This window comes from Glycine max, chromosome 19, assembly GCF_000004515.6.
Source record: "Glycine max cultivar Williams 82 chromosome 19, Glycine_max_v4.0, whole genome shotgun sequence".
NCBI classification, from domain to species: domain Eukaryota; kingdom Viridiplantae; phylum Streptophyta; class Magnoliopsida; order Fabales; family Fabaceae; genus Glycine; species Glycine max.
In genome coordinates this window covers 19,215,756-19,241,756 of record NC_038255.2, presented here as the reverse complement: position 1 = coordinate 19,241,756, position 26,001 = coordinate 19,215,756, and the positions used below count along the sequence as shown (strand labels likewise).

At 37.3% G+C, this 26,001-nt stretch overlaps 1 protein-coding gene and 1 long non-coding RNA gene across 2 annotated transcripts; one reads left to right on the top strand and one right to left on the bottom strand.

Moving 5' to 3' along the window:
• Positions 1 to 8,582: 8,582 nt before the first annotated feature.
• LOC102666430 (protein MAIN-LIKE 1-like) lies at positions 8,583 to 10,070 on the top strand. Its single transcript, XM_014771589.1, has 3 exons — positions 8,583 to 8,822; positions 8,916 to 9,497; positions 9,696 to 10,070. Exons 1-3 carry the CDS (start codon positions 8,583 to 8,585, stop codon positions 10,068 to 10,070), a joined length of 1,197 nt encoding a protein of 398 aa, XP_014627075.1.
• Positions 10,071 to 20,662: 10,592 nt separating this feature from the next.
• Positions 20,663 to 20,922, bottom strand: LOC121174222 (uncharacterized). The gene is made up of 2 exons (XR_005890115.1): positions 20,860 to 20,922; positions 20,663 to 20,762 (listed from the first exon to the last, which is right to left on the bottom strand). It is a non-coding gene; the product is annotated as an uncharacterized lncRNA (long non-coding RNA).
• Between the last annotated feature and the right edge of the window lie 5,079 nt (positions 20,923 to 26,001).

Below are 26,001 nucleotides of genomic sequence, written 5' to 3'. Positions count from 1 at the left end.
AAAATCAATCCGACGTTTTTCTTTGGGATTTTTCTTTCTTAATCGAATTGACTAATAACCAAAGTGAAACTAAGGCTAAAATCAATTCATAAATCAAACTTTTGTCATCACCTAAAAAGCCATTTTTAAGGTCCAACGCCTTGAAATGGTCTTTTCCACTTTTATTGGTTAAACGTGGATTTCTAAAGCCTAAAGTCAACACGTAGCTTTGTTACCTCTTTCAAAAAAACAAGAGATCATTAATGGTCCAATGCCTTAATGTTTTCTCTCCTTTCAAAAGAATCGAAAGATTTTTTAATGGTCCAACACCTTAAATGACCTTTCATTCAATCAAAATATATCTTGCAAAAAAAGGATAAAAATAATTTAACCAACGTTTAGTTCTCAAAGAACTACGTAGGTCTGATTTCCTTACCACAATTAAGGAATACGTAGGAGCAAGGGAAACACCCTTGTCGACCACAAAAAGATAAAATATATATATATATATATATATATATATATATATATATATATATATATATATATATATATATATAAGGCATAAAAAGACATAAAAAGCGTAGAAAAGGGAAGATAACACATATTGAAGTCATATTCACACACTTGATTAAAGGTTGCCGTCCCTTGTGATGGACGCGTGGGGTGCTAATACCTTCCCCGTGCGTAAATACAACTCCCGAACCTTTCACTTAAAGTTCGTAGACCACGTCTTTTTCCGGTTTTTTCGACGTTTTCCTCAAATAAACGTTGGTGGCGACTCCGCGCATTTTCCTTTCTTGGAAGATGAATCCTTGAGTCTCACGTTGCCCTCCCGCCGAAGGGTAGGTTGTGACACATATAAAACGACTAACAGCACCCATAATCCTAATAGCCTTATCCATTACATTTAAAAGTAAGGCTAAAAGGAATTTACTCAGACATATTTATTCTCCACTGTGAAAGCTTGAGTGAGATTGTAGTAGTACATGGGGATTTGTAATGAACTGGTGCACAATAGATGAGAAGAAACCCAATACATCATAAAAGCAATATGTTCTTCATCAGAGACTTCATCAATTACTTTGACATTTTTCTTGATGAAACCCCCATAATACTTGGCACTCCAATCAATATTGATCTTGTTTCTTTATATTTGGTCCTCGAATAAACCCAGTGCATAAGTCTTTCCTAAGGGTTTGAGACCAGTAATACATTACTCGAAAAGAGTCCTTCGAGAAATCTATTTTGTTGATAAAAGAACAGACAACATCAAAACTGACTTGTCACACCCACGTACTGCTAAAACAAAGTCAATTCTTTCTATTTTGTTGTCTTTCCTAAGGATTTTCAGAGTTTCTCCTTCAAGAAATTTGTTTTGTTGTCAAGAGCTTGAGTGAAATCTGTTTTGTTGTTGATGTACGCTCCATTGGAGCTTGTACGCCTACGATCTTCTTCATCAATGGATTCCTTTGCTTCTTGGAAGATGAATGGCAGCGGAATGAAGAAAGGAAGAGAGAGAGGAGACGCCACTTCAAGGAGAAGATGAGTCTAGAAGAAGCTCACCACCATAGGAGGCCATGGATAAGACCTTGGAGGAAGAAGGAGATGAATGAAGGGAGAGGAAGAGAAGAGCACGAAATTTTGTGCTCTAAATGAGCTTTGAAATCTGAAGTTTAATATTCAAATGATCAAAGTTGAAAAAATGCACACACAAGGCCTCTATTTATAGCCTAAGTGTCACACAAAATTGCAGGGAAATTTGAATTTCTATTCAAATTTTACTTGAATTTGAAATTGAATTTGTGGAGCCAAATTTTGGAGCCAAAATTTCACTAATTATGATTATTAAATTTTAGCTATGGTTCAGCCCACTAAATTCAAGATCAAGTCCAAGATTCTCCACTAAGTATGCTTAGGTGGCATGAGGCATGTAAAGCATGAAGCACATGCACAAAGTGTGACTATATGATGTGACAATGGCGTGTAGCAAGCAAATGCTCACCTCCCCCTCTAAAATTTAATTGGATTGGGCTTCTCCCAATTCAATTAAATTTATTTTCCAACACACACATCAAATATTCACTTAATGCATGTGAAATTACAAAACTACCCCTAATACAAAAACTAGTCTAGGTGCCCTAAAATACAAGGGCTGAAAAATCCTACATTTCTAGGGTACCATACCTACATTATGGAGCCCTAAATACAAGGCCCAAAAATAATGAAACCTTAATCTAATATGTACTAAGATAAGTGAGCTCATACTTAGCCCATGAGCCCGAAATCTACCCTAAGGCTCATGAGAACCCTAGGGCCTTCTCTTGCATCTCTGGCTCAATCTTCTTGGAGTCTTTTATCCAATGCCCTTACGGGGTAGGATTGCATCATTCCCTCCCCCTTGAAAAGGATTTGACCTCAAATCCCGAGGTTCTTGAAACTCTGGGCTTTTTTCCTTAACACCTGTAAAAAGAATAAAAGCATATATATTAATGGTGTTTGGTATATTGAAGTAAGATAAGGTCTGAAAACCTATTTCTTGGGCATCTTCCCATGAAGGAACATGGTTCCTCACCAACTCAATGAGTGGTGCTACAAGTACAGAAAATTTTGGGACAAACCTTTTGTAAAAGTTTGTTAAGTTAAGGAAGTCCCAAATTTTTCTTATACTTGGTGGAGTGGGCCACTCAGGAATGACCTGTATTCTCTTAGGGTTCATGGGAACCCCTTGATCACTATTTAAAAAATTAAGAAAAGTAATGCAATAAAACATACCTTTTTTTGTATTTTCATGTTGATTATTCCTACCAAAAAGTATGACAAACCTAAGGTGTCCCATTTGAGTACCTAAGTTTGTATTGAAACTAAAAATAAGAACAAACCTACCTAATGGGTCCTTATGTACAAACACCATGCAGATGTTAGGTGCACGAGTGATTTTACAAAAGAGGGTTGCACCACTCAAAACATTCATCATACCACCTATTTTAGGGACTTGGTGCCTAATAATACCTATTTTGGGCACCAAAAAAGCACAAGGATTTAATCTCTTGCGAACCAAACCCTCATCCAACAACTTATTTACTTGAGGAATAAACTCAAGCCCAAGAGGTGTGGCAATGCTAGCAAGTGTCTTTTTACAAAAGAGAAAATGTGGAGGTTGTCTAAGAGGGAAAGTTTCTTTAATGTTTGTCTTTATTGTAAAATGAGTTTCCTTCTTAGCTAACCTCTTGGAGGAGACACTTACCTTCTTACACTTCTCTTTAACAACTAATGGTTTTCCTTCTTCTTGGGGGTAGATTTCTTCACTAGATTCTTCCCCTTTTGCTTTTTCACTTTCACTAGAGGAAGGTGAAGTAGTAGCCTTATCTTGGCTACTATAAATATCTTGGCCCCTCATAATCATGGTTTTTGTGGTGGGGCATTGAGAAGTAATGTGTTCTCTTCTAAGACATTTAAACCACTTTATAGAGCTAGTTTTCTCTTGCATACTAGCCTTAGGGGGTTGTTTTTTTATTGTCTTTCCCTTATCATCTTTGGGCTTAGAAGGTGTTGCCCCTAAGATGCCTAGACCTTGGCCTTTCTTTGGATAAGAATGAGATCCATAAGATTTTAAAGTAGACTTTCTTTTAAATTTTTTCTCTATCCTTATTTCCCAATCTAAGTAAGCCTCTACATTGTCCTTCCCATGGAAGTATGGGAGGTTAATGTTAGCCTCTTGAGGCTTTCTTTCATTTTCTCTCATATGGGAGTGAGGTCTAAAATGTGACCTATGTCTTCCTTCATAATAGTCACGAAGTTCTTCACTTAGGCTCTTGCAAGAGTTATGACTACTATAGGAGGCATGTTTTTCTTTTCTTAACTCTTTTAGTATTTTCCTTCTTTCTTCTTCCCTTATTTTCTCTTTTTCATATTCACTTATTTATATCGCTCTTTTTTTTCCTTTTTCTTTTCTCTCTTGTTTTTCTTTCCACAACTTAAGGGATCTCAAATCATCTAATATCTTATACAAGGGGTCCTTAGGAGTAGAACCCTCACCATTAATACTAGTAGATGAATGATGACTCATATGGTTCCTAAGTTGTGGTTCTTTCTTGTTGGAAGTTTGAAAACAAAAGGTAAAAGAAACTATGGTTGAAATTAGCCAAAATAAACACTAAAAGAGGTGTGAAAGATAAGGTAAAAACTAATTGGTAAAAGGCAAGCTATCTAGGCGGTTTAACAATGGAAGGTAAAGGAAATAAGCTATGAAAGTAAGCAAGAAATGTAAACTAGGTGAATCCTAAGAGTGTTTGGATGACCACATTTAAGGTTCCCAAAAAAACAATCACTATCCTAAGGGAAAATTTCCTAAAATTATTACACACAAATTGAAGTAGGGTGACCTATTGGAGGCTCCCAACTTACTTCCAATGAAAGGTCTTTTTGTTACAAAATTTGAAAGCAAAACAAATTGCCAATTACAAAATTACAAAAAAAAAGTCCTCAATTGTGGTGGCTATTCTCTCTTTAGTGTTTCACTCAATTTGGAGTGCTTCTTAGTCCAATAGCTTTTAAGGTGGTTGGCCCCTTGCTTCTTTACTCAAATTCTTCAAGATATGGCACCAATACTCATTTCCAATTCCCTATATGGCAACTCACAAGCAAGGAAACAAAGAGACAAGCAATAACCAAAGACAAAAAAATGAAATGAAAGCTAAACCAATATAGTTTTAACAAGACAAATTTCCAAGGATTATTCAACAATTAAAGCAATGAAAAGCACAAAAAAAGCAAGCTAGGACTCAAAGGGAAACCTAGAATGGCTCTAGAGTAGAGTAGAAAAACTTTTTAAAAAAAGACTCCAGAAACCTCTAGTTTTGGCACTTGTTGTCACAATAATTTTCAATTGAAATTTCATAACAAGGATTTGTATAAAATAGGCACCAATTATAGAGAAAAATTTTGAGCCAAAACAACAAGCACACTTTCCTTTCACTTCTTTTTTTTTCCTGGACACTGATTTTTCTGCTAACTTGTGCGATTTTTCTTATTTTTTCCTTTAATCCAAATCGCTTGGTTCTTTTTTATAATTTTGGTCCAGATGTCTAGAAAATTCAGTAAAACTTTCAGCTCAAAAAACGTAGTGACCAATTCCCAGTAATTTATACAAGTTCATATGTTCAAGCTGCCAGCACCAGCGATTTCAACCTAGAAATCTAGAGTAGTGTTTATGTTGCTTAAGGCTTGGATAGTTACAATTTGTGTTTGCTTAAGCTCAATTATCTTGAATAACGCAATTCAAGAGAGCTTAAGACTTATTTTGATTCACAAATCCAGCCACAAATCAACTTCATCATAGGCATCATGTAGGAAACTTAGAAAACGAAAAAAAAAAGTTCAAGAACAAGACTACTTCTAGGAATTGATTTAGAACATGTTATGAACTAAATAACATGCATGAATTAGACTCAAAATTCAAAAGATAGGCTAAGAATGACAAGAATACATGAACAAATGTATCTAGAATTCAATCAACAAAATAAAAATTCAACACAAACTTAGAACATAATGTGACAATTACTATGACTAAACATGACTCCAAGACAACATGGATTAAGTGATTTACACTTAGATTTTTGTATTTTTTTTTTCTAATCAATATTTTGGAAGAAAATTTAGATCTAAAGGTTCAGCACAAGAATATTATGAATGAAAAATGATAGAACCTAAAATCAACACAAAAAACATGATTCAAGAGTAGATCTACAAAATTTGAACCATAGAAATGCAAGAACAAGTGTAGATCTAAGATTTAATCGGTTTATTTTTTTGAATCTACTCTAAACACCACCAAACCACAAGACAATGGAGGATATACAAGGAGAATAAGATGAAGAACGAGGAATTAAAGAGAATTCACCGAACAAAAAGATAGAGGAAGCAAAAGAACATCACCTAGATGAAGATGCTCTGATACCACATGATGTAAGCTCCATTGGAGCTTGTAGGCCTAGAATCTTCTTCATCAATGGATTCCTTTGCTTCTTGGAAGATGAATGGCAGCGGAATGAAGAAAGGAAGAGAGAGAGGAGACGCCACTTCAAGGAGAAGATGAGTCTAGAAGAAGCTCACCACCATAGGAGGCCATGGATAAGACCTTGGAGGAAGAAGGAGATGAATGAAGGGAGAGGAAGAGAAGAGCACGAAATTTTGTGCTCTAAAGGAGCTTTGAAATCTGAAGTTTAATATTCAAATTATCAAATTTGAAAAAAATGCACACACAAGGCCTCTATTTATAGCCTAAGTGTCACACAAAATTGCAGGGAAATTTGAATTTCTATTCATATTTCACTTGAATTTGAAATTGAATTTGTGGAGCCAAACTTTGGAGCCAAAATTTCACTAATTATGATTAGTGAATTTTAGCTATGGTTCAGCCCACTAAATTCAAGATCAAGTCCAAGATTCTCCACTAAGTATGCTTAGGTGGCATGAGGCATGTAAAGCATGAAGCACATGCACAAAGTGTGACTATATGATGTGGCAATGGGGTGTAGCAAGCAAATGCTCACCTCCCCCTCTAAAATTTAATTGGATTGGGCTTCTCCCAATTCAATTAAATTTATTTTCCAATTCACTTAATGCATGTAAAATTACAAAACTACCCCTAATACAAAAACTAGTCTAGGTGCCCTAAAATACAAGGGCTGAAAAATCCTACATTTCTAGGGTACCTTACCTACATTATGGAGCCCTAAATACAAGGCCCAAAAATAATGAAACCTTAATCTAATATGTACTAAGATAAGTGGGCTCATACTTAGCCCATGAGCCTGAAATCTACCCTAAGGCTCATGAGAACCCTAGTGCCTTCTCTTGCATCTCTGGATCAATCTTCTTGGAGTCTTCTATCCAATGCCCTTGCGGGGTAGGATTGCATCAGTTGTTGAGAGAACTGACTTCTGATCCCTCTCATCTCTTTCAAGAAGTCAGTTCTGATGTTGTCTTTATGGATGATAGGGTGTTCACCATCACAAGTGGGAAACCAATCTTTAAGGGCCTCTAAATCCAATTGAGGGCATTACGTGCCTACAAAGAAAATAATTTTTTTGTTAAGAGAGACCAGAAAAAATACCTGAGTTTCTCAAACTCTCCTACATTATCCTTCTTGTCCAGGAATGAGAATCAAATCAAAACTCCCTTCACTTTGCGTCATCATAGGGGTAGTTGGAATCTAATTGCTTCCTTCAGTGTTAGTAGAGACATCTTGTTACTTTTTTGGAGGGTTGTGTTGAGACGAGGACACCGTTGAAATCACTAGAAAGAGTTCTCAACGAGGAAGAGTGATTGGAAAAGATGAAGAAGACAATGAACAGTACAAGTTAGGGATTTGAATAAAGAACAAGTGGGAAGTGAGTTGAGGTTGTTGGTAGTTATAATCATTTAAAAGATAATTTGAAATTTATATAACTTCAAATTAATGATAAAGAAAAAACTATCATGATTAAAGGAGATAGGTTGATAGAGGTAATCATGGATATCTTGGTTAGCGTAAAACTCACTACATGATAAAACATGTGTGCCAAGTTTTTAATGTGGATAATAAATGTTTCAATGAAGCAAATGGCTCATGTACCCTTAAAAAGTGTTTCAAACAAAAATATCATGTTCTGAAATATAGAATCTCAAACACAACATTTTTTAAGGGCATTTGTTATCTTTGTTATTGAAATTTGATGCTCACTATTTTGATAAGAAAGAAAGATAATGAGTCCAATTAATTGGAAATAATTGGCATAGATCTAAGATACTAGTATTCATATCGAAATGTTAGATTTGATGAGTAGTTTTTTTATAGTGTATTACACATGTAAAAGAATGAAGCTCTCAGAAAGTTAGAATTTGAATTCAAAATGGAAGTTGTAGCAATTAGCAAGGAGGTCAAACAAAGACAATCAAAGTCGTCAAATTTTAGTAGTTAGGAAATCATTGAACAATGTTGAAATCCTGTATTTTGACCATTATTTTTTATTAGTCTATAAATAATTAAGACCCCTAAAAGCCATTTTTTGTTGGATTGAAATTCTGTCACTCAAATCCTCATACACCACTCATGCCGCTCACACAAAATTACTACTAGATCTGTTGTAACATGTATGACTAAATTTATCATCAAGATTATTACTATCAAAAAAAATTATTGAAATTGTTATAATCTAAATCACTATCGAAATTACTTCTATGAAAATTGTCACAATAAATATTACTATTGAAATTATTATTACTATTTTGAGTACTACTTAGGCAAATCACACTACTACGTAGTGTGATTAGGGTTTATAACGTAAGGCTGAAGATTTATGTAAATATATGTAGGTTTTTAATTATATGAATAGTTTATTTGACCCAAAAAAATATGTGTTCTTCATGATTTGCAAATCATGGTTAGAACACGAGGTTTAGGTCATGCTTTAGCTAGTGTTATAGGCAGAGGTAGATAGGATGAGCATGATGCAGTCGATGTTCCCCAAAGGCGTAGGCCTACTGCATCAGCCCGTAGGCAACGAGTACATATTAAGATTGATGAGGGTGTTCCTCAAGTGACTGAGGATGTTCCTCATATGGCGGAGGATGTTCCTCAGGTGACTGAGGATGTCCCTCATATGGCTGACGATGTTGCTCAGATGAGTGAAGATGCGCCTCAGATGACCGCGGACATAGATGCAACTGTTGCAGAGGACTTAGGTCATGATGGTGCTGAAGGGTCACATGCAGATGAGGGATTCCCTGGTTGGCCCCGTGACCCATCAGTTCTGACTTCATTTGCGGAGCATGTCGCACATGCCATTTGGACTGGACAGGTATTATAATTTCTTACGTTTTTCTTCTTGATTTGTTTGTCATTAAAAAAAATTTATATTTGTGTATTTAGAATGATTTGTAATTCAATTCAGGAGCGTCCTGAGCTGAAGTTAGTGTCGCATGGGAGGAAGATGGCGTTAATTGGGAGGCCAGTGCCTGCGATTGAAGGGCTGGTTATCGCCACAGGATTAAGTCCATTGATCGAGTGTTCATTTGTAACTGGCGATCCTGGACTTATATCCGCATTTGTCGAGAGGTGGCACAAGGAGACCAGCACCTTCCACCTTCCAGTAGGAGAGTTAACGATCACACTAAATGATGTGTCGTCACTCCTCTATCTCCCTATCAATGGCGCCTTCCACAGCTTCGAGGCTCTTTCCATGGACGAGGCAGTATTTTTGTGGATGGAGTTGCTCGAGGTGTCTGGTGAGGAGGCTAGAGCCGTGACAGTACGAGCGCACGGGGCATATGTACGCCTTTCATGGGTTCGGGCGATCTATGAGATGAGATGCCAGGCACAAAGATGGATTGTAGCAACTCGTGCTTATCTCCTGCACCTGGTCGGTTGCACTCTTTTTTCTAACAAGAGTGCAACAAATGTTCATGTGGTGCATCTAGAGGCTTTTTGCAACCTGGGTCAGAGTGGGGGCTATTCCTGGGGAGCTGTGGCCCTGGTTCATATGTATGACTAGTTAGATGAAGTTTCTAGGACCATGACACGAAAAATTGGGGGGTACCTTACTTTATTACAGGTAAATTTTATGTTGTTAATATGTTATATTGGATTATGATGTAAACATGTTTTTATGTTATGTTAACCTAATTTTCTTTTGTAGTGCTGGATCTATGAGCATTTTCCGAGTGTGCATTAGTGTGTCACCGATGATGCGTATGAGGAGAAGTCCCCTCGTGCCTCCCGGTGGCTCACGATAAAGGCTCATATGAAGGGATTTACAGGAGCGCCGTACCGGGCACGTTGTGATGCTTTGACAGTCATAGACGTGTGCTGGTTGCCTTACAGTGACCATCGAGGGGTTAGGGGGTTTGAGCTGATTTCATCGTTCCAGGGTCAGCTCAGATGGGGTCCTACGGTGGTCACAGTTCGACCAGAGAAGGTGCTACGCCAGTTTGGGTACATTCAGAGCATCCCTCCACCACCTATTAGCGCTTCATTGTCATATGATGATATAGATGACAGGTGGATGCATTTCTCGAACCACGTAGTAGCTGTGGTGACCTTTGTGTAGAGCCTGGGCAGGTATCTGCAGATTACATGGAGTGGTTTTTCCAGATATCTCACTCATTCATGATACCGACCCAGGCAGGTGACCAGCCCAGACATGCACCTGCCCCAGACCATGAGGACTACATGCAGCTGGACATCCCACAGGTTCCAGTGGCATTTGACCCCCCCCCCCCCCTCGACATGCAGTGGTAAGATTGTTTGTGCGTTTAATGTTTGATGAATTGTTATTTATTTTAAATTTTGTAATAAATGTTTTTTAAGACTATCACAAGATGATTACGAAGGCTATGAGGCAATCGCAGAAAGGTTGGAGCGTGTGCTCAACCTTAGGATGGTCACTGCAGGGACAGAGTTACATGATATCGTGCAAGATTGCCTGAGGATCACCAGGGGGTGCCAGTGCAGAAGGAAGTGTTAGGGCTCGACAAAGACGGTGCACAGAGCATTGATGATGTTTTTTATGTTTTTTAGTTGACATCATTTTTTGTATTTGTTACACTTTTTTGTTTAATATAGTTTACTTTTTTTGCACTCTATATGACACACCGATTCTGATTCCGATTCTGATTCTGATTTCGATTCCGATTCCGATTCCGATTACGAAAATGATGAATTCCCTTCATAGGAATGAGATTAAAATTATAAATTTTTAAAAATAAGATAGCTAAATGTTTATGTTTTAAAGTAAGATAGCTAAATAATTTTAAAAATAGGATTTAGAGCCTTCACACATGTTCAAGTACCCATGTTCGGGGTTTTTTTAAAATTATGCACAAGTTGCCTAAGACATTGGAGGGGCGCTATTTCTCATGTTTGGATGTCAAAGAAGCCAAAAAAAAAATATCGTCAGCCGGTTCCACTGAATAACACCTCAAAAAGCAAGCACGAAATTAAAAAAAAAATAGGATTTGGAGCCTTCAAACATGTCCAAGTACCCATGTTCGGGGGTTTTCTAAACTTATGCGCAAGTCGCCTAAGACATTCGAGGGGCTCTATTTCTCATTTTTGGACGTCAAAGAAGCCAAAAAAAATAATATCGTCAACCGATTCCACCGAATAACACCTCAAAAAACAAGCACGAAATTTAAAAAAAAAAAGATTTCCACCCTTCAATTTTATTATGGAATTCAAACACGTTGTAAACAAACAGATAGAAGTTACATTAAAAACAAAAAAAGAAATGTTGTATTCAGTCGTTTAGTGACATGGCATCCACATTGTCTTCAAATTTCATACCATGTTTAGTAAAAACAGCTAAAATTTCTATTGGCCCATATTTTTTCCAGTAGTTAGACTGTACTAACACTTTCAGCACTTCATCGTTGGTTTTTAGCTCATTAATTTCATATTTTATAACTTCATCTGAATACTCAAAACGACCTAGTTGTCGAAAAAAAAATCGTCTTACCACTTGTGATTCGTGAATTCCATGAGGGGGAATCCCTTAAGGTGAAACTTGCTTTATCAAATCCTTCAATTCATCGAGGGTACATCCTGAAGGAATTTCAAATTTCTTTGGATTTTTTCCTGTGAACGCGCATCCTACAAATTTGTTCTGGGGTGGCATGTTCCATCTCCCGTTGTAATACAAGAACACGTCATGAGTAGGGGTCGTAGTGCGTTCAAGTAAGTTTATTACTTCATCTGGTTTTCTTCCAACGGTGCATAATAACTCAATCAGACCAACACAAGAAAATTGGTCATTACACATTAACATTGTGTTGACATCGTCATCATTTATCAATTGCATACATTGAAAGCGACTTTGGTTACCTGTATGGGTGAATGGCTGGCGGTAGTGAATTTCATCCAAAAATTGTCTGTCGGTTAGCTGAAGGGTATTGTGTATTTTGGTTTTTAGGCTTACAAAATCACAACTGTTTGGTACTCGAATAGGCACCGGAGTGGAAGTTTGGAAGTAAACCCTACTATCATTGTGAATAATTGATCCGTTTGGAAAAATGAAACCCAACCTTGAGTTGACAATCGTCTGACTGCTAGTTTCTCCTAAAAATGCCATACTTTATTCGTCCAGGTTGTAATAAATTTTTCCTTGTGGGGGATAATCCATGTGTCGTTAACATAGTCAACGAACATTGGCCAAGGTGAACAAGCAATTTGAAACTTCTGAAGGGACTCAGCAAATTGTTGTTCGGACGGACAATCAACCAAAGTACCCCATTTATCCATCACATAGTCCCAGGCATTTTTTTGACTGATTAAAGATTTTCACTTCGCCTTGACATTCTTATCGATGTGAAACCTGCACAACAAGTTTGTACATTCCGGGAACACAATTTTCACTGCATTCATCAGTGCTAGATCTCTGCAAGTGACAATAACAATAGGGAGACGATCGTTTCTTAAAAATAGATCTCGAAACCGTTCCAAAGCCTATACAATATTATTAACACGTTTATCCTCCAGATATGCAAACCCAGTAGAGAATGTCATCGCCGTTGGTGTCACCCCAACAAAGTCAAGTAGTGGGAGTCTGTACCTATTTGTTTTGTAGGTACTATCTATAAAAACACCAAATGACATGCATTGCATAACTTTACTGCATCTGGGTAACACCAAAATAGATCACGCACCACAACTTCATCCTACAATCTATGCCAATGAATGTATTGATCACGTTCGAGAAGCTTCATCAGATGTTGCATTTCGGTATCAGCTTCTCTTATTGAAGAACGATATGCACTTCTTACATTGTAAATTTGTTTGATCGTGGTGCAACTGTTAGCATTGTGCTCCTTCAACATTAGCAAGATGTTTTTTGGTTTCACCATCGACTTTGTCATATCAGCAATAATTTTCTTTTCATCCTTAGTCAATCGCCCAGTGTATGGATGTCCAACTAAGGACTTGGCCAATTCATGATTGTGAATCCCACAGATCAACTTCACCATCCAACATTCCCCTCCATGCACTGGTTTCCCATGAAGCCTGAAGGGACAACCACATTTCCTACTCCCAGTGTCTCTTCTAACGAATTCTTTATTCCTACACTTGTACAGACCACTCCTTTCACACCCAATTAACACAAATGAACTTCTTTCTCTGCTACCAGTATCTGTGTCAGACCTCATAATCACTGCGACAAATCCATTTTCACGGGCAACTGTTCAAGCCCACTGCAAAACATCATCTCGAGTACCAAAGACCCACAACGCAACTCCAACATATTAATTTCTATACGAAACATACGTTCAACCAAATGACTCAAACTAATGAACATGATTACCTGACAGGTATTAAAAGCATTCGAACAATCAACATGTGGTTCATTCACACCACATTCTTCTTCATTATCATAATCCATATGAACTTCTTGTGACATCGTATAGTCATACATCCATTGATCTTCGTCCATCTTGACGACATATTATTAAATTATGCATCATACACAAGTAATACAAAAGTTAAAACTAAATTATTTACTTAAACTAAAGTTAACACTATAACTAACAACTAATAAAACATTTTACTACTACAACAAAATACAATTATTTTATCTAAATCATTTAATAATATACCTAAATTATTATACCTAATTAAACCAATTATCCACAATTTAAAAAATATCAAATACAAATATTATAAATTATAATACTTATATATATTAATTTTTTCACAAATTTAAAAACACAATTCCAAAAAAATTAAAAAAATACAATTTCCGGAAGAACTTCTTCCGAAAGAAGTTCTTCCGGAAGCTGACACACCTTATTACGGAAGACCTTCTTCCGGAATAAATAGCATCAACTTCCGGAAGAGCTTCTTCCGGAAGAAGGAACTTCTTTCGGAAGAAGTTTTTACTGAATAACCTTCGTCAACATTTTTCTGCTTCATCTGTAACATATGAACACCAAAACAAAAAACAAAAAAACCATAAAATGCGTACCTCCAAGGGAATAAGAAGAGCAACTACGATAGAAACCACCAATATTTAACCTTCACCGAACAACTACTTCCAACAAACTTGCAAAAACCACCAAAGCTTGCAAAAACCACCCAGCACACAGGATGAAAGTGAAAGTGAAACACAAAGGAAGCGTAAAACCGGAAGCAGGCGCAGTAAATTTTAAGAAAAACAAGATAGGGGCAAAATTGTCATTAAAATTTAAAGAAAACCAAAGCTTGCATTAAATATTTTTTTTAATTCGGATTATTATTATAAAATCTAATGCATATTTAATTCACGTTGTTATAAAATAAATAATATTTATTTAATGTATATTAAATTTTGTAATACAAATAAAATATTGTCATAATAAATATTTTTTATTTTTTAAAAAATATACGGATTACATAAGTAAATATTTATTATTCAAATTTACATGTGCAATAAATATTTGTATGATTTAAATTAAATTCAATTGTCACAATATTTATTATTCAAATTTACATGTGCATTAAATATGCATTAGAAATGTTAGTGATAATTATGTATAGTAATAATTTATGTATACTAATATTATTTATTTTTTAATGTAATTGATTTATTAGCTTAATTAGTTAGAGCATTGTCATAATAACACCAGAATCTTGGATTCGAGTCTTGGCCCATTAATTTTTTTAAAAATATTTTTCAATAAAAACCTTCTTTCGGATGAACATGGGTAATTTTGTCCATTCAAAAATTTGTTAGATGTATTGTTGGTGTGTGCATTGCTGGTGGGAGATGCTAGGTGCACCCAGCAATATTGCTGGTGCACCCAGCAACTTTTATGAATGGACAATTTTGCCCTTTAATAAAAAATTATAAAAAGCGCCCCCCTCTCCGGAAGAAAGTTTTCTGCTGCTGCTCATTCCTTCCGTGAAGCTTCTTCTCCCTTCTCCGCGAACTGCTTCTTCTTCTCCGGCAAGGCAAGCGCGAACCTCGTCTTCTTCTTCTCCGCGAACGAGGTTAGTCTCCCTAACTCCCCTTTGCTTGTATGATACAACATTGTTATAGCTTGTAGCAGTGAAACCTTAGGATAGTTACCTTAGGATAGTAACCTTAGGGTAGAAGACGAGAGGAGAAGACGCCGGAAAAAATGGGGAAAGGAGGCTGACGGCGGAGACATCCGGAAGACCCGTTAGGGGTTCTTCCGGAAGTTCCGGAAGAACATTTTCCGGAAAGTTTCCGGAAGAAGGGTTCTTCCGGAAGTAACCAAACGTCTTCCGGAAGAACACTTCTTCCGGAAGACTCCCGGAAAAACCTCTTCCGGGAACTTTCCGGAAGAAGTGGTTCTTCCGGAAGAATTCCGGAAGACGCGCACTTCCGGAAGAAGTTTCAAATTTCCGGAAGACCTTTCCGGAAGAACCCCTTCTTCTTCCGGAAGGTTTCCGGAAGAACCACTTCTTCCGGAAATGGTTTTTTTTTTTTGTGTTTTTTTTTAAAATTTTTTTAAACAGAAATTGTTTTGTTTTTTTAAATGAATTATTTTATTTATTTTGGTTATTTTGTTTTTTAGATTTTTTGAAAAATGAAGTTTGGGTTTTTGATGTCATATTTTTTTTATAATTTAAATTGTGTATTTTTACTAAATATTAATTTGTAAATTAATTTTTTTTATAAAAGTAGTTGTGTTTGTTTTTGTTTATTGTTTATTTTTTTAAATTAGTGTTTTTTCTTTAAAAATGAAGTTGTCTATTTTTATAATTAAAGTTGTGTGTTTTGGAAGTTTTATAAAAATACTAATTTTTTATAATTAATTAGTTTATTTTATTATAAATGAAGTATTTTATTTACTAAAAAAATTGTGGATGTTTACTAAATAATTTTTTTTTAGATTAGTTGTTTAATTTTTTTAAAAAATTAAGTTGTGGATGTTTAGTAATGAATTATTTTTATATTAGTTGTGTTTTGTTTTTATAAAAGAAGTTGTTTATTTTTTTTAAAAAAAAATTAACTTGTTGATGTTTACTAAGTAATTTAGTTGTGTTTTTTTTTTAGAAATGAAGTTTCTTATTTTTTTTGACCGAAAATTGTAAATATATTAGTTGTGTTTACTAAGAAAATTGTGTATATTTTGACCGAAAAAAATACGTGTTCGACATGATTTACAGATCATGGCCAGAACACGAGGTTTAGGTCGTGCCATAGGTAGAGTTGTAGGCAGAGATAGAGCTGCTGACGAGGATGCTGGCGATGTTCCCGAGAGGCGTAGGCCTACTGCCTCAGCCCGTAGGCTACGCGTTCATCAGATGACTACGGAGGGACGTGATATGGCTGAGGACGTCGCTGACATGACTGATGATGTCCCTGAGCAGCCTACGGAGGCACCTGAGATGCGTGCGGACGCACAGGGTGCTGATAGTGGTGAGGGGTCAGATGGTGATGATGCTGCAGAGGGATTCCCTGGTGGTCCACGTGACCCGTCAGTGCTTACATCATTTGCCGAGCATGTTGCACATGCCGTGTGGAGTGGACAGGTATTTTAATTTGTTAATTATTTGTCATTGTTTATTTATTTGTTTATGATTAATTTTTTTTTAATAATTGTATAATTTGTACTTCAAATCAGGAACGTCCTGATTTGAAGTTAGTGTCACATGGGAGGAAGCTGACACTGATTGGGAGGCCAGTGCCTGAGATTGAAGGCCTGGTGGCTGCCACAGGATTAAGTCGACTGATAGATTGTTCAGTTATTACTGGCGATCCTGGACTTATATCCGCATTTGTGGAGAGGTGGCACAGTGAGACTAGCACCTTCCACCTTCCAGTAGGAGAGCTGACGATCACATTGGATGATGTGTCGTCCATTCTACATTTGCCCATCACTGGCGCCTTGCACAGTTTCCACGCTCTTTCTACGGAGGAGGCCAGATTCTTGCTCACGGAGTTGCTGGAAGTGTCTGCGGAGGAGGCCAGAGCCGAGACAGCGCTCACACGTGGAGCATATGTACGATTAGGATGGGTTCGTGACATTTATGAGACCAGATGTCAGGCCCGGCGGTGGATTGTCGCAGCTCGCGCTTATTTGCTGCACCTTGTCGGTTGCACTCTTTTTGCTAATAAGAGTGCAACATACGTGCATGTGGTCCACCTTGACGCTTTCCGGGACCTCGCTCATAGTGGTGGTTACGCTTGGGGGGTTGCCGCGCTGGTTCATATGTACGACCAGTTAGATGAGGCTTGTAGGACCACCACCCGACAGCTTGCGGGGTACTTGACGCTATTTCAGGTAAATTTTGTGTTTATTAATATGTTAGGTTCGATTATGATTTAAACATGTTTTTATGTTATGTTAACCTCAATTATTGTGTAGTGCTGGATCTATGAGCACTTCCCTAGTGTGCATCAGTGCGTGACTGACGACACATACCAGGAGACGTCCCCACGTGCTTCCCGGTGGTTGACGTCGAAGGCGCACATGAAGGGCATCACAGGAGCACCCTACAGGGCACGTTGTGATGGTTTGACCGTCACAGATGTGTCCTGGTTGCCGTACACGGAGCATCGGGGTGTTAGGGCGTTTCAGGAGATTTCATCGTTCCAGGGTCAGCTCAGATGGGGTCCTATGATCGTCGCAGTTCGACCGGAGAGGGTGGTACGCCAGTTCGGTTACATCCAGAGCATCCCTCCGCCGCCTGTTAGTGCACGATTGTCACAGGAGCAGATAGATGACAGGTGGATGGAGTTTGCGGATCACTTACTACCTGCGGGTCAGCCTTGTTTAGTGCCTGGGCAGGTATCTGCGGATTACATTGAGTGGTTTTTCCGCATATCTCACCCTTTCATGACACCGACCCAGGCAGCTGACCAGCAGAGGGATGCACCAGCTGCAGACCCTGAGGACTACATACAGCCGCCCAGCCCCCAGGTTCCAGTGGCATTTGACCCCCCTCCATATGTGGTAAGATTATTTGCGCGTTTAATGTTTTATGAGTTGTTGTTTATTTTGAATTTCATAATAAATGTTTTTACTGACTTTGACAGGATGATTACGAGGGATATGAGGCGATTGCACAGAGGTTGGAGCGTGTGCTCAACCTTAGGATAGTCACTGCAGGCACAGAGTTATATGACATTATGCAGGACTGCCTGACGATCGCGAGAGGGGGACCCAGTGCTGATGGGACGGTCAGGGCTCGTCAGAGACGCCGCACGGACCATTGATCATTGTATTTATTTTGTTGTGTTGTAGTTGACATGAATATTTGTAATTATTACAGTTTTTGTTTAATATAGTTGGCGTGTTTTGCACAGTTTATTATTTTATAATATAGTTTGTTATTCCGATTGTTTGTGGTCCTTAAGCGAAGTTTACGGTTGTTTTAAATTTATTTTTAAAAAAAGGGAACCTAGAATCATGAGTTTTGTTTGTAAGAATTACATAAAAAATAAAAGTTTTTAAAATGATTAATAATTCATAAGTGAACCCTTTTTCCATGTTCAAGTACCCATGTTTGGGATTTTTTTGCATGGGTGTGCCTGTGCCCTGAGACAATGGAGGGCGGCCATTTCTCATGTTTGGACGTCAAAGAATCCAAAAAAAATAGTCTCGTTCCCCAGTTCCGTCAACTAACACGTCAAAACAAAGCCTCAAAATCGAAAAAAAAAGGAAATGAACCCTTTTTCCATGTTCAAGTACCCATGTTTGGGATTTTTTTGCGTGGGTGTGCCTGTGCCCTGAGACAATGGAGGGCGGCCATTTCTCATGTTTGGACGTCAAAGAATCCAAAAAAAATAGTCCCGTTCCCCAGTTCCGTCAACTAACACGTCAAAACAAAGCCTCAAAATCGAAAAAAATAGGAAATGAACCCTTTTTCCATGTTCAAGTACCCATGTTTGGGATATTTTTGCGTGGGTGTGCCTATGCCCTGAGACAATGGAGGGCGGCCATTTCTCATGTTTGGACGTCAAAGAATCCAAAAAAAATAGTCCCGTTCCCCAGTTCCGTCAACTAACACGTCAAAACAAAGCCTCAAAATCGAAAAAAATAGGAAATGAACCCTTTTTCCATGTTCAAGTACCCATGTTTGGGATATTTTTGCGTGGGTGTGCCTATGCCCTGAGACAATGGAGGGCGGCCATTTCTCATGTTTGGACGTCAAAGAATCCAAAAAAAATAGTCCCGTTCCCCAGTTCCGTCAACTAACACGTCAAAACAAAGTCTCAAAATCCAAAAAACTACGAAATGAACCCTTTTAACAATTAAATTTTTGGACCACTGAAACAACGCATTCAACTTTATTATGGGAATTAAACACGCCGTAAACATATAAAGGTTACATCAACAAAAAAACAAAAAATTAAACATGACATTCAGTTGTTTAGCGACGTCCCACTGACCTCGTCTTCAACATATTTAGTAAAGACAGCTAAAATTTCTATTGGTCCATATTTTTTCCAGTAGTTAGATTGTACTAACACCTTCAGCAGTTCTTCGTTGGTGATCAGCTCATTTATTTCATATTTTATAACCGTATCTGAATACTCAAACCAAGCTGGTTGGCGGAAAAACAATCGTCTTACCGTTTGTGATTCGTGAATTCCAAGAGGGGGGATCCCTTTAGGTGCAACTTGCTTGATTAAATTCTTCAGTTCATCGATGGTACATGTTGAAGGAATTTGAAATTTCTTAGGATTTTTTCCTGTGAACGCGCAACCAACAAATTTGTTCTGCGGTGGCATGTTCCATTTGCCGTTGTAATACAGGATCGCGTCATGAATACGAGGCATAGTGCGTTCAAGTAAGTTTATTATTCCATCTGGTGTTCTTCCAACGGTGCATAATAACTCAATCGGACCAACACAAGAAAATTGATCATTACACATTAACATTGTGTTGACATCGTCATCATTTATCAATTTGATACACTCAAAGCGAATTTGGTTACCTGTATCGGTGAATGGCTTCCGGTAGTGAATTTCATCCAAAAATTGTTTGTCGGATAGCTGAAGGGTATTGTGTATTCTGGTTTTTAGGCTTGCAAAATCACACCTATTTGGTACTCGAATGGGCACCGGAGTTGAAGTTTGGAAGTAAACCCCAGTATCATTGTGAATAATCGATCCATTTGGATAAATGAAAGCCAACCTTGAGTTGACAATCGTCTGACTGCTAGTTTCTCCTAGAAATGCCATAGTTTGTGTATCAGTTGGGAGATTATTTGAAAGCAAGATAATGTGTGATTTAGTAGCCTAGTCTGCCATATATATAGATGGTTGTGACCGAGCCTTTGTTTAACTTTGTTTACAAAAAAATAGACACGCGTAAATGTGTAGTCAAGTCAGCCAATGTGTTGTCGCTAATGTGTAGTCAAGTCAACCAATGTGTTGTTGAGCGACTGCTAGTTTCAAAATGTGTACTGAAGTCAACCAATGTGTTGTCACGCTCAAACTGTAACACGCATGCATGTCATTATGTGTTGTCAATTATGACAATGATGTATGCTGTACGCGTAAATGATTTTTGTTGGACCAACAATTTCCTTGCTTAACCAAACGAGTAGTTGATAATATTAATTGGTTAGTGACGGGTTACAACGAATTATATCGCATAATGAATACAAATAAATAAACAATGAATGTTTAGTCTTCATTTAGGTCTACATAGTGTGTTTTGAATGACATCAAGCTTGTGTATTCCTGCATTCTACTAATATATGGAATTGCCCATTGCTTTGCCTGAGAATAACAATTGGTTGACCACAACAGCGCTGGGGGCGGCAACGGACAATGGTCTTTCAAATAAACCTGTTGTACATGAACAAACATTATATCATGCGCTGACCGTGCCAAACGAACAAGCGAAGTCATTGCATAATTGTTACACTAACTATATTCAATGTACCTGAACAAAATGATTTCCAAACACGTGACCGACACATATGATGCGGTGGCCAGAAGAGTCAGGTGGTGGTTGACTTCTAAGAGGGAAAAATGTCATGCTTTGTTGTTGGGACAACGATACAAGGATTACGTTATACCGTGAAGCAATCACATATCCCATGTCTGTTATATCCATCCACTTGTCCACACTAACCTGAATGAACCAAACATACACATGTAAGTAATTTAAACATTGTTATTAAAAAAAATTAACCTAAAAACATACCTTTGAAAATCCATCAACAAGTAGGGACAACTTTAATTGTTCAAATCTCTCTGTGCCACCGAAGAGGTTCATGTACTCATGCGACCACCTGCCAAGTTCTTTAAGCAATTCATTACGCACTAACGGCCACGAATCTTCCCCCATACCTAATAAAGCGCCAATGGACCGATATCCACAGTTACCGTCCGCTTTCACATCCACAACGTCACGAATGAAACCTTGAAAGAATGACGCAAATTGATCCAACATCGGGATGATCCTTGTTGGCTGACGCGGTTGAGAACATGATGCACTTCGTTTCACTGGAGAGTTGCTGCTTTGAACAGAATGAAAAGCATCAACATACTCCCAGTAAGACGGATCACGCTTTGTGGATGTTTGACTTCTTTTCATCGGTTTCTTCGGTGCACCTTTAGTGTTCACCTTTGATGGAGGAGGGCACATAGAGTTATGATCAGGGTATGCGATTTCTCGAAGTTTACTCTTCAGATTTACTTTGCCAGCCACATCAAGTTCATCAAACCTTTTAGATATGACCTCTATTTCTTCCTTGATGGTGACTTCCGTCTCACATAACCCTTGGTCTGAAAAGCAAAGTCTCCTCCAAAAAAGATGGACTGACTCCAATGGGATGCTGCTAGCAGTATACCTAGAAAGCTCACATGCACAAGGAAGCCCGTGCGTGCTTCTCATCACACAACCACAAGAAGAGAGATTGTTGCCGAGATAACGTAGACGGTCAATCTCAGAAGCAATCTGATTTAAAGCATCCCTCGAAACCATCCCAAGAAGCCTCTTGTATAAGGTTTTTTTATATACATGGCCAACCACATGCGTACTGGTTTCAAAGGATGCTTTAATTTCGACGTGTTGCAGCGTGATCATGTTGTTCATGGCATCCCAAACACTACATAGGTCTCCAACGCTATTTTGTAGTACTCTTTTGAGAGCCCAATGAGCTGATTCAACCCTACATTTAAAATACACAACAAACATGAAAATATACAACAATTAAATACCATTAAATATTAATCGTTACTAACAAATAAAATCAGTTGTTAATACCTGTTTGTTGTTGTGTTGCCTAGGTGCATGACCTTATTCGTCCATGCTGTAATAAATTTTTCCTTGTGGGGGATAATCCATGTGTCGTTAACATAGTCAACGAACATCGGCCAAGGCGAACAAGCAACTTGAAACTTCTGATATGACTCATGGAACTCGTATTCGGACGGACAATCAACCAAAGTACCCCAGTTATCCATTACATAGTCCCACGCATTTTTTTCCCCGATTAAAGATTTGCACTTCGCCTTCACATTCTTATCGATATGAAACCTGCACAACAAATTAGTAGACTCGGGAAACACAGTTTTCACTGCATTCATCAGTGCTAGGTCTCTGTCAGTGACAATAACAAGAGGGAGGCGATCGTGTCTTAAAAATAGGCCTCGAAATCGTTCCAAAGCCCATACAATATTATTAACACGCTCAGCCTCCAGATATGTAAACCCAGCAGAGAATGTCATCGCCGTTGGTGTCACTCCAACAAAGTCAAGTAGTGGGAGTCTGTACCTGTTTGTTTTGTAGGTACTGTCTATAAAAAACACTAGATGACATGCATTGCATAACTTTACTGCATCTGGGTGACACCAAAACAGATCACGCACCACAACTTCATCCTTCAATCTATGCCAATGAATGTATTGATCACGTTCGAGAAGCTTCATCAGATGCTGCATTTCGGTATCAGCTCCTCTTATTGAAGAACGATATGCACTTCTTGCATTGTAAATTTGCTTTATCGTGGTGTAACTGTCGGCATTGTGTTCCTTCAACGTTAGCAAGATGTTTTTCGGTTTCACCATCGACTTTGTCATATCAGCAATAATTTTCTTTTCTTCCTTAGTCAATCGCCCGGCGTATGGATGTCCAACTAAGGACTTCGCCAATTCATGATTATGAATCCCACAGATCAACTTCACCATCCAACCTTCCCCTCCACGCACTGGTTTCCCACGAAGCCTGAAGGGACAACCACATTTCCTACTCCCGGTGTCTTTTCTAACGAATTCTTTATTTCTACACTTGTACGTACCACTCCTTTCACACCCAATTAACACAAATGAACTTCTTCCTCTGCTACCGGTCTCTGTGTCAGATCTCATAATCACTGCAACAAATCCATTTTCATGGGCAACTGTTCGAGCCCATTGCAAAACATCATCTCGAGTAGCGAATACCTACAACGCAACCCTAACACATTAATTTTCGTACAAACCATCAATTCAACCAATGACTCAAATTATCTATGATTACCTGAGATGTATTAAAAGCATTTGAACAATCGACATGTCGTTCATTCACTCCACATTCTTCTTGATTATCATAATCATAATCCATATGAACTTCTTGTGACATCGCAAAGTCATACCTCCATTGATCTTCGTCCATCTTAAGGACATATGCATCATACACAAGTACATTCAAATTATCATATAACCACATCCAAAAATTTACTACACCTTAAATAACAAACATATTAATAGGACATATGCATCATACACGACTATATTAAAATTATCACTATATTCTAAATTTATAACTACATTATTTACTTAAACTAAACTTATCACTATAATAAACAACTAATAAAACATTTTTGTACCATTATACATTTAAGTTACCTAAATCATTTAATATTATACCATTATACCTAATTAAATCAATAATCCACAACATATATAAACCAGAAATAAAAAAAAATTATAAAACAGAAATATATATATATATATATATATACCATTATAAAACAAAAAAAATTATAATCCACAATATATATCATTATACCTAATTAAACCAATAATTCATTATTAACTAACAGAAATATATATAAAACAGAAATTAAAAAAATTATAAAACAGAAATTAAAATAAATTAGTAATAATTTAACATTCCGGAAGAAGGTCTTCCGGAAGTTACGAAGGTCAATTCCGGAAGAAGTGCTTCCGGAAACTATTTCCGGAAGACCTTCTTCCGGAATTGGGCTTCTTAACTTCCGGAAGACCTTGATCCGGAAGTGGTCATTCCGGACCTTCCTCCTTCTGTGCCTAAAATTTCTTCCGGATACATTTTTTACTGTTTTTCTTCTCTAAAAGCTAACCGGAAAACGAAATAAACGCGTACCTCCGACAAAATAGGAACAACAGCCACTAATAAAACTTCAAATACGGAACACGGGACCACCAAATCTTCAAATACTTCACTTCACGGGACCACCAACAGACTGCTGAAGGGACCACCACCGAAACAACAGCAAACGGAAGAAGAAACAAAGCAAACGGAAGAAGAAAGAAAGAAAGCGCAGTAAAACACAGCCTGAAGACGTTAATTTAAAGAAATTTACACAAGGGCAAAATCGTCATTACATACGCATTAAAAAAAAAATTCCGGAAGACAATGGAATTCTTCCGGAAGAAGCTTCTTCCGGAAACATTCCGGATGACGTTCTTCCGGAAATTGTCTGTGAGTATTTCCGGAAGACACAAATTATTCTTCCGGAAGAAGATTCTTCCGGAAACTTTCCGGAAAAATTATTTCCGGAAACTTTCCGGAAGAACCTTCTTCCGGAAGAATAATTGCTGAAGGGCAGTTTCGCCACTTCACTGTTTGCTTGGTGCCCCAGCAATAATGCTGGGTGCACGTAGCAACTCCCATTGCTGGTGCACCCAGCATGTCCCAAAATGCACCCACTGGCGGTGTCAAGTGAAAATGCACTCATCCGTTGCATTTTGGATTTTTGTTTTCCATTCCAAAGTTTAAAAAATATATTTTGTTATTTTTTCTTGAATTACCTTAAAACGCCAAAATTCAAGGGTCACTATCTCCATTGTCATTTGTCCATGCATGCCTGCGGGGATGATGAATGTGTTAAATTTTTACACGTCTTTGTCACGTGAATATCTTGTACGTACATGTGTATCATTATAATATAACTACTATCTTTCTCTTTATAAGCATTAAATATGTAAGACTTTATATGTTAAAATCGGGAAATATTTATGAAAAGGGAGAGAAACGCAATTTTTCGATAACAAGATCACATATATGAAAATTTAATTTTCATGCCTCCTTAAGTTTACCCTTTTATCTTAAAATTATAAAAGATAAATATACGTCTCACGTATTTTTTATTTATTTTTATATATTTAACACAGAAGAGAGAGAGCCAAAGAAACTCTTTTCCAACGAGTACGTATAAACTATAAAAGTGAATGTAAGGAACATACTATAAATTTTTTCACCCGATGGTAGAGATTTAAATAATTTTTTTTAATATATCAGAAATCCAATGCCAATGAGGAACTTGAAAAGAATAAAAATTACATGTTTATTTATAATAATATCGATCATATATATTCTGATGCGTTTTCACAAGTGAAAAATATTATTTTCCACTGAACATGCTATAAAAACAAGTTAAATAAGTTCATTTATTATTTTGTTAAGTCATGAAAACATGAAAAGTGAAGAATTTGATCGTGCACATATATTGATCTGTTGGAAAACAGAATGATATTGGGAAAGATGGCTGAATCAGAAGACTGAAACACGAGTTGATAACCTTAACAAAATCAAGTTTAATTTATATATAACATTATTGTAAAAAAAATAATACACTAATAACTAATCAAAATCATGTGAAAGACAAACTTATCATACAAAATAATTTTTAAATAAATTGCCATGTAAGTGCTTTTAAATTTAAAAAATATTTCGATTTTTGTACTTTCTTTTTACCAGTTTTCTCTCCCTTTTTTGGTACAGATAGGATTTCAATCAAACTCGGATTACAAATTAAATATATGGGTGTTCTTT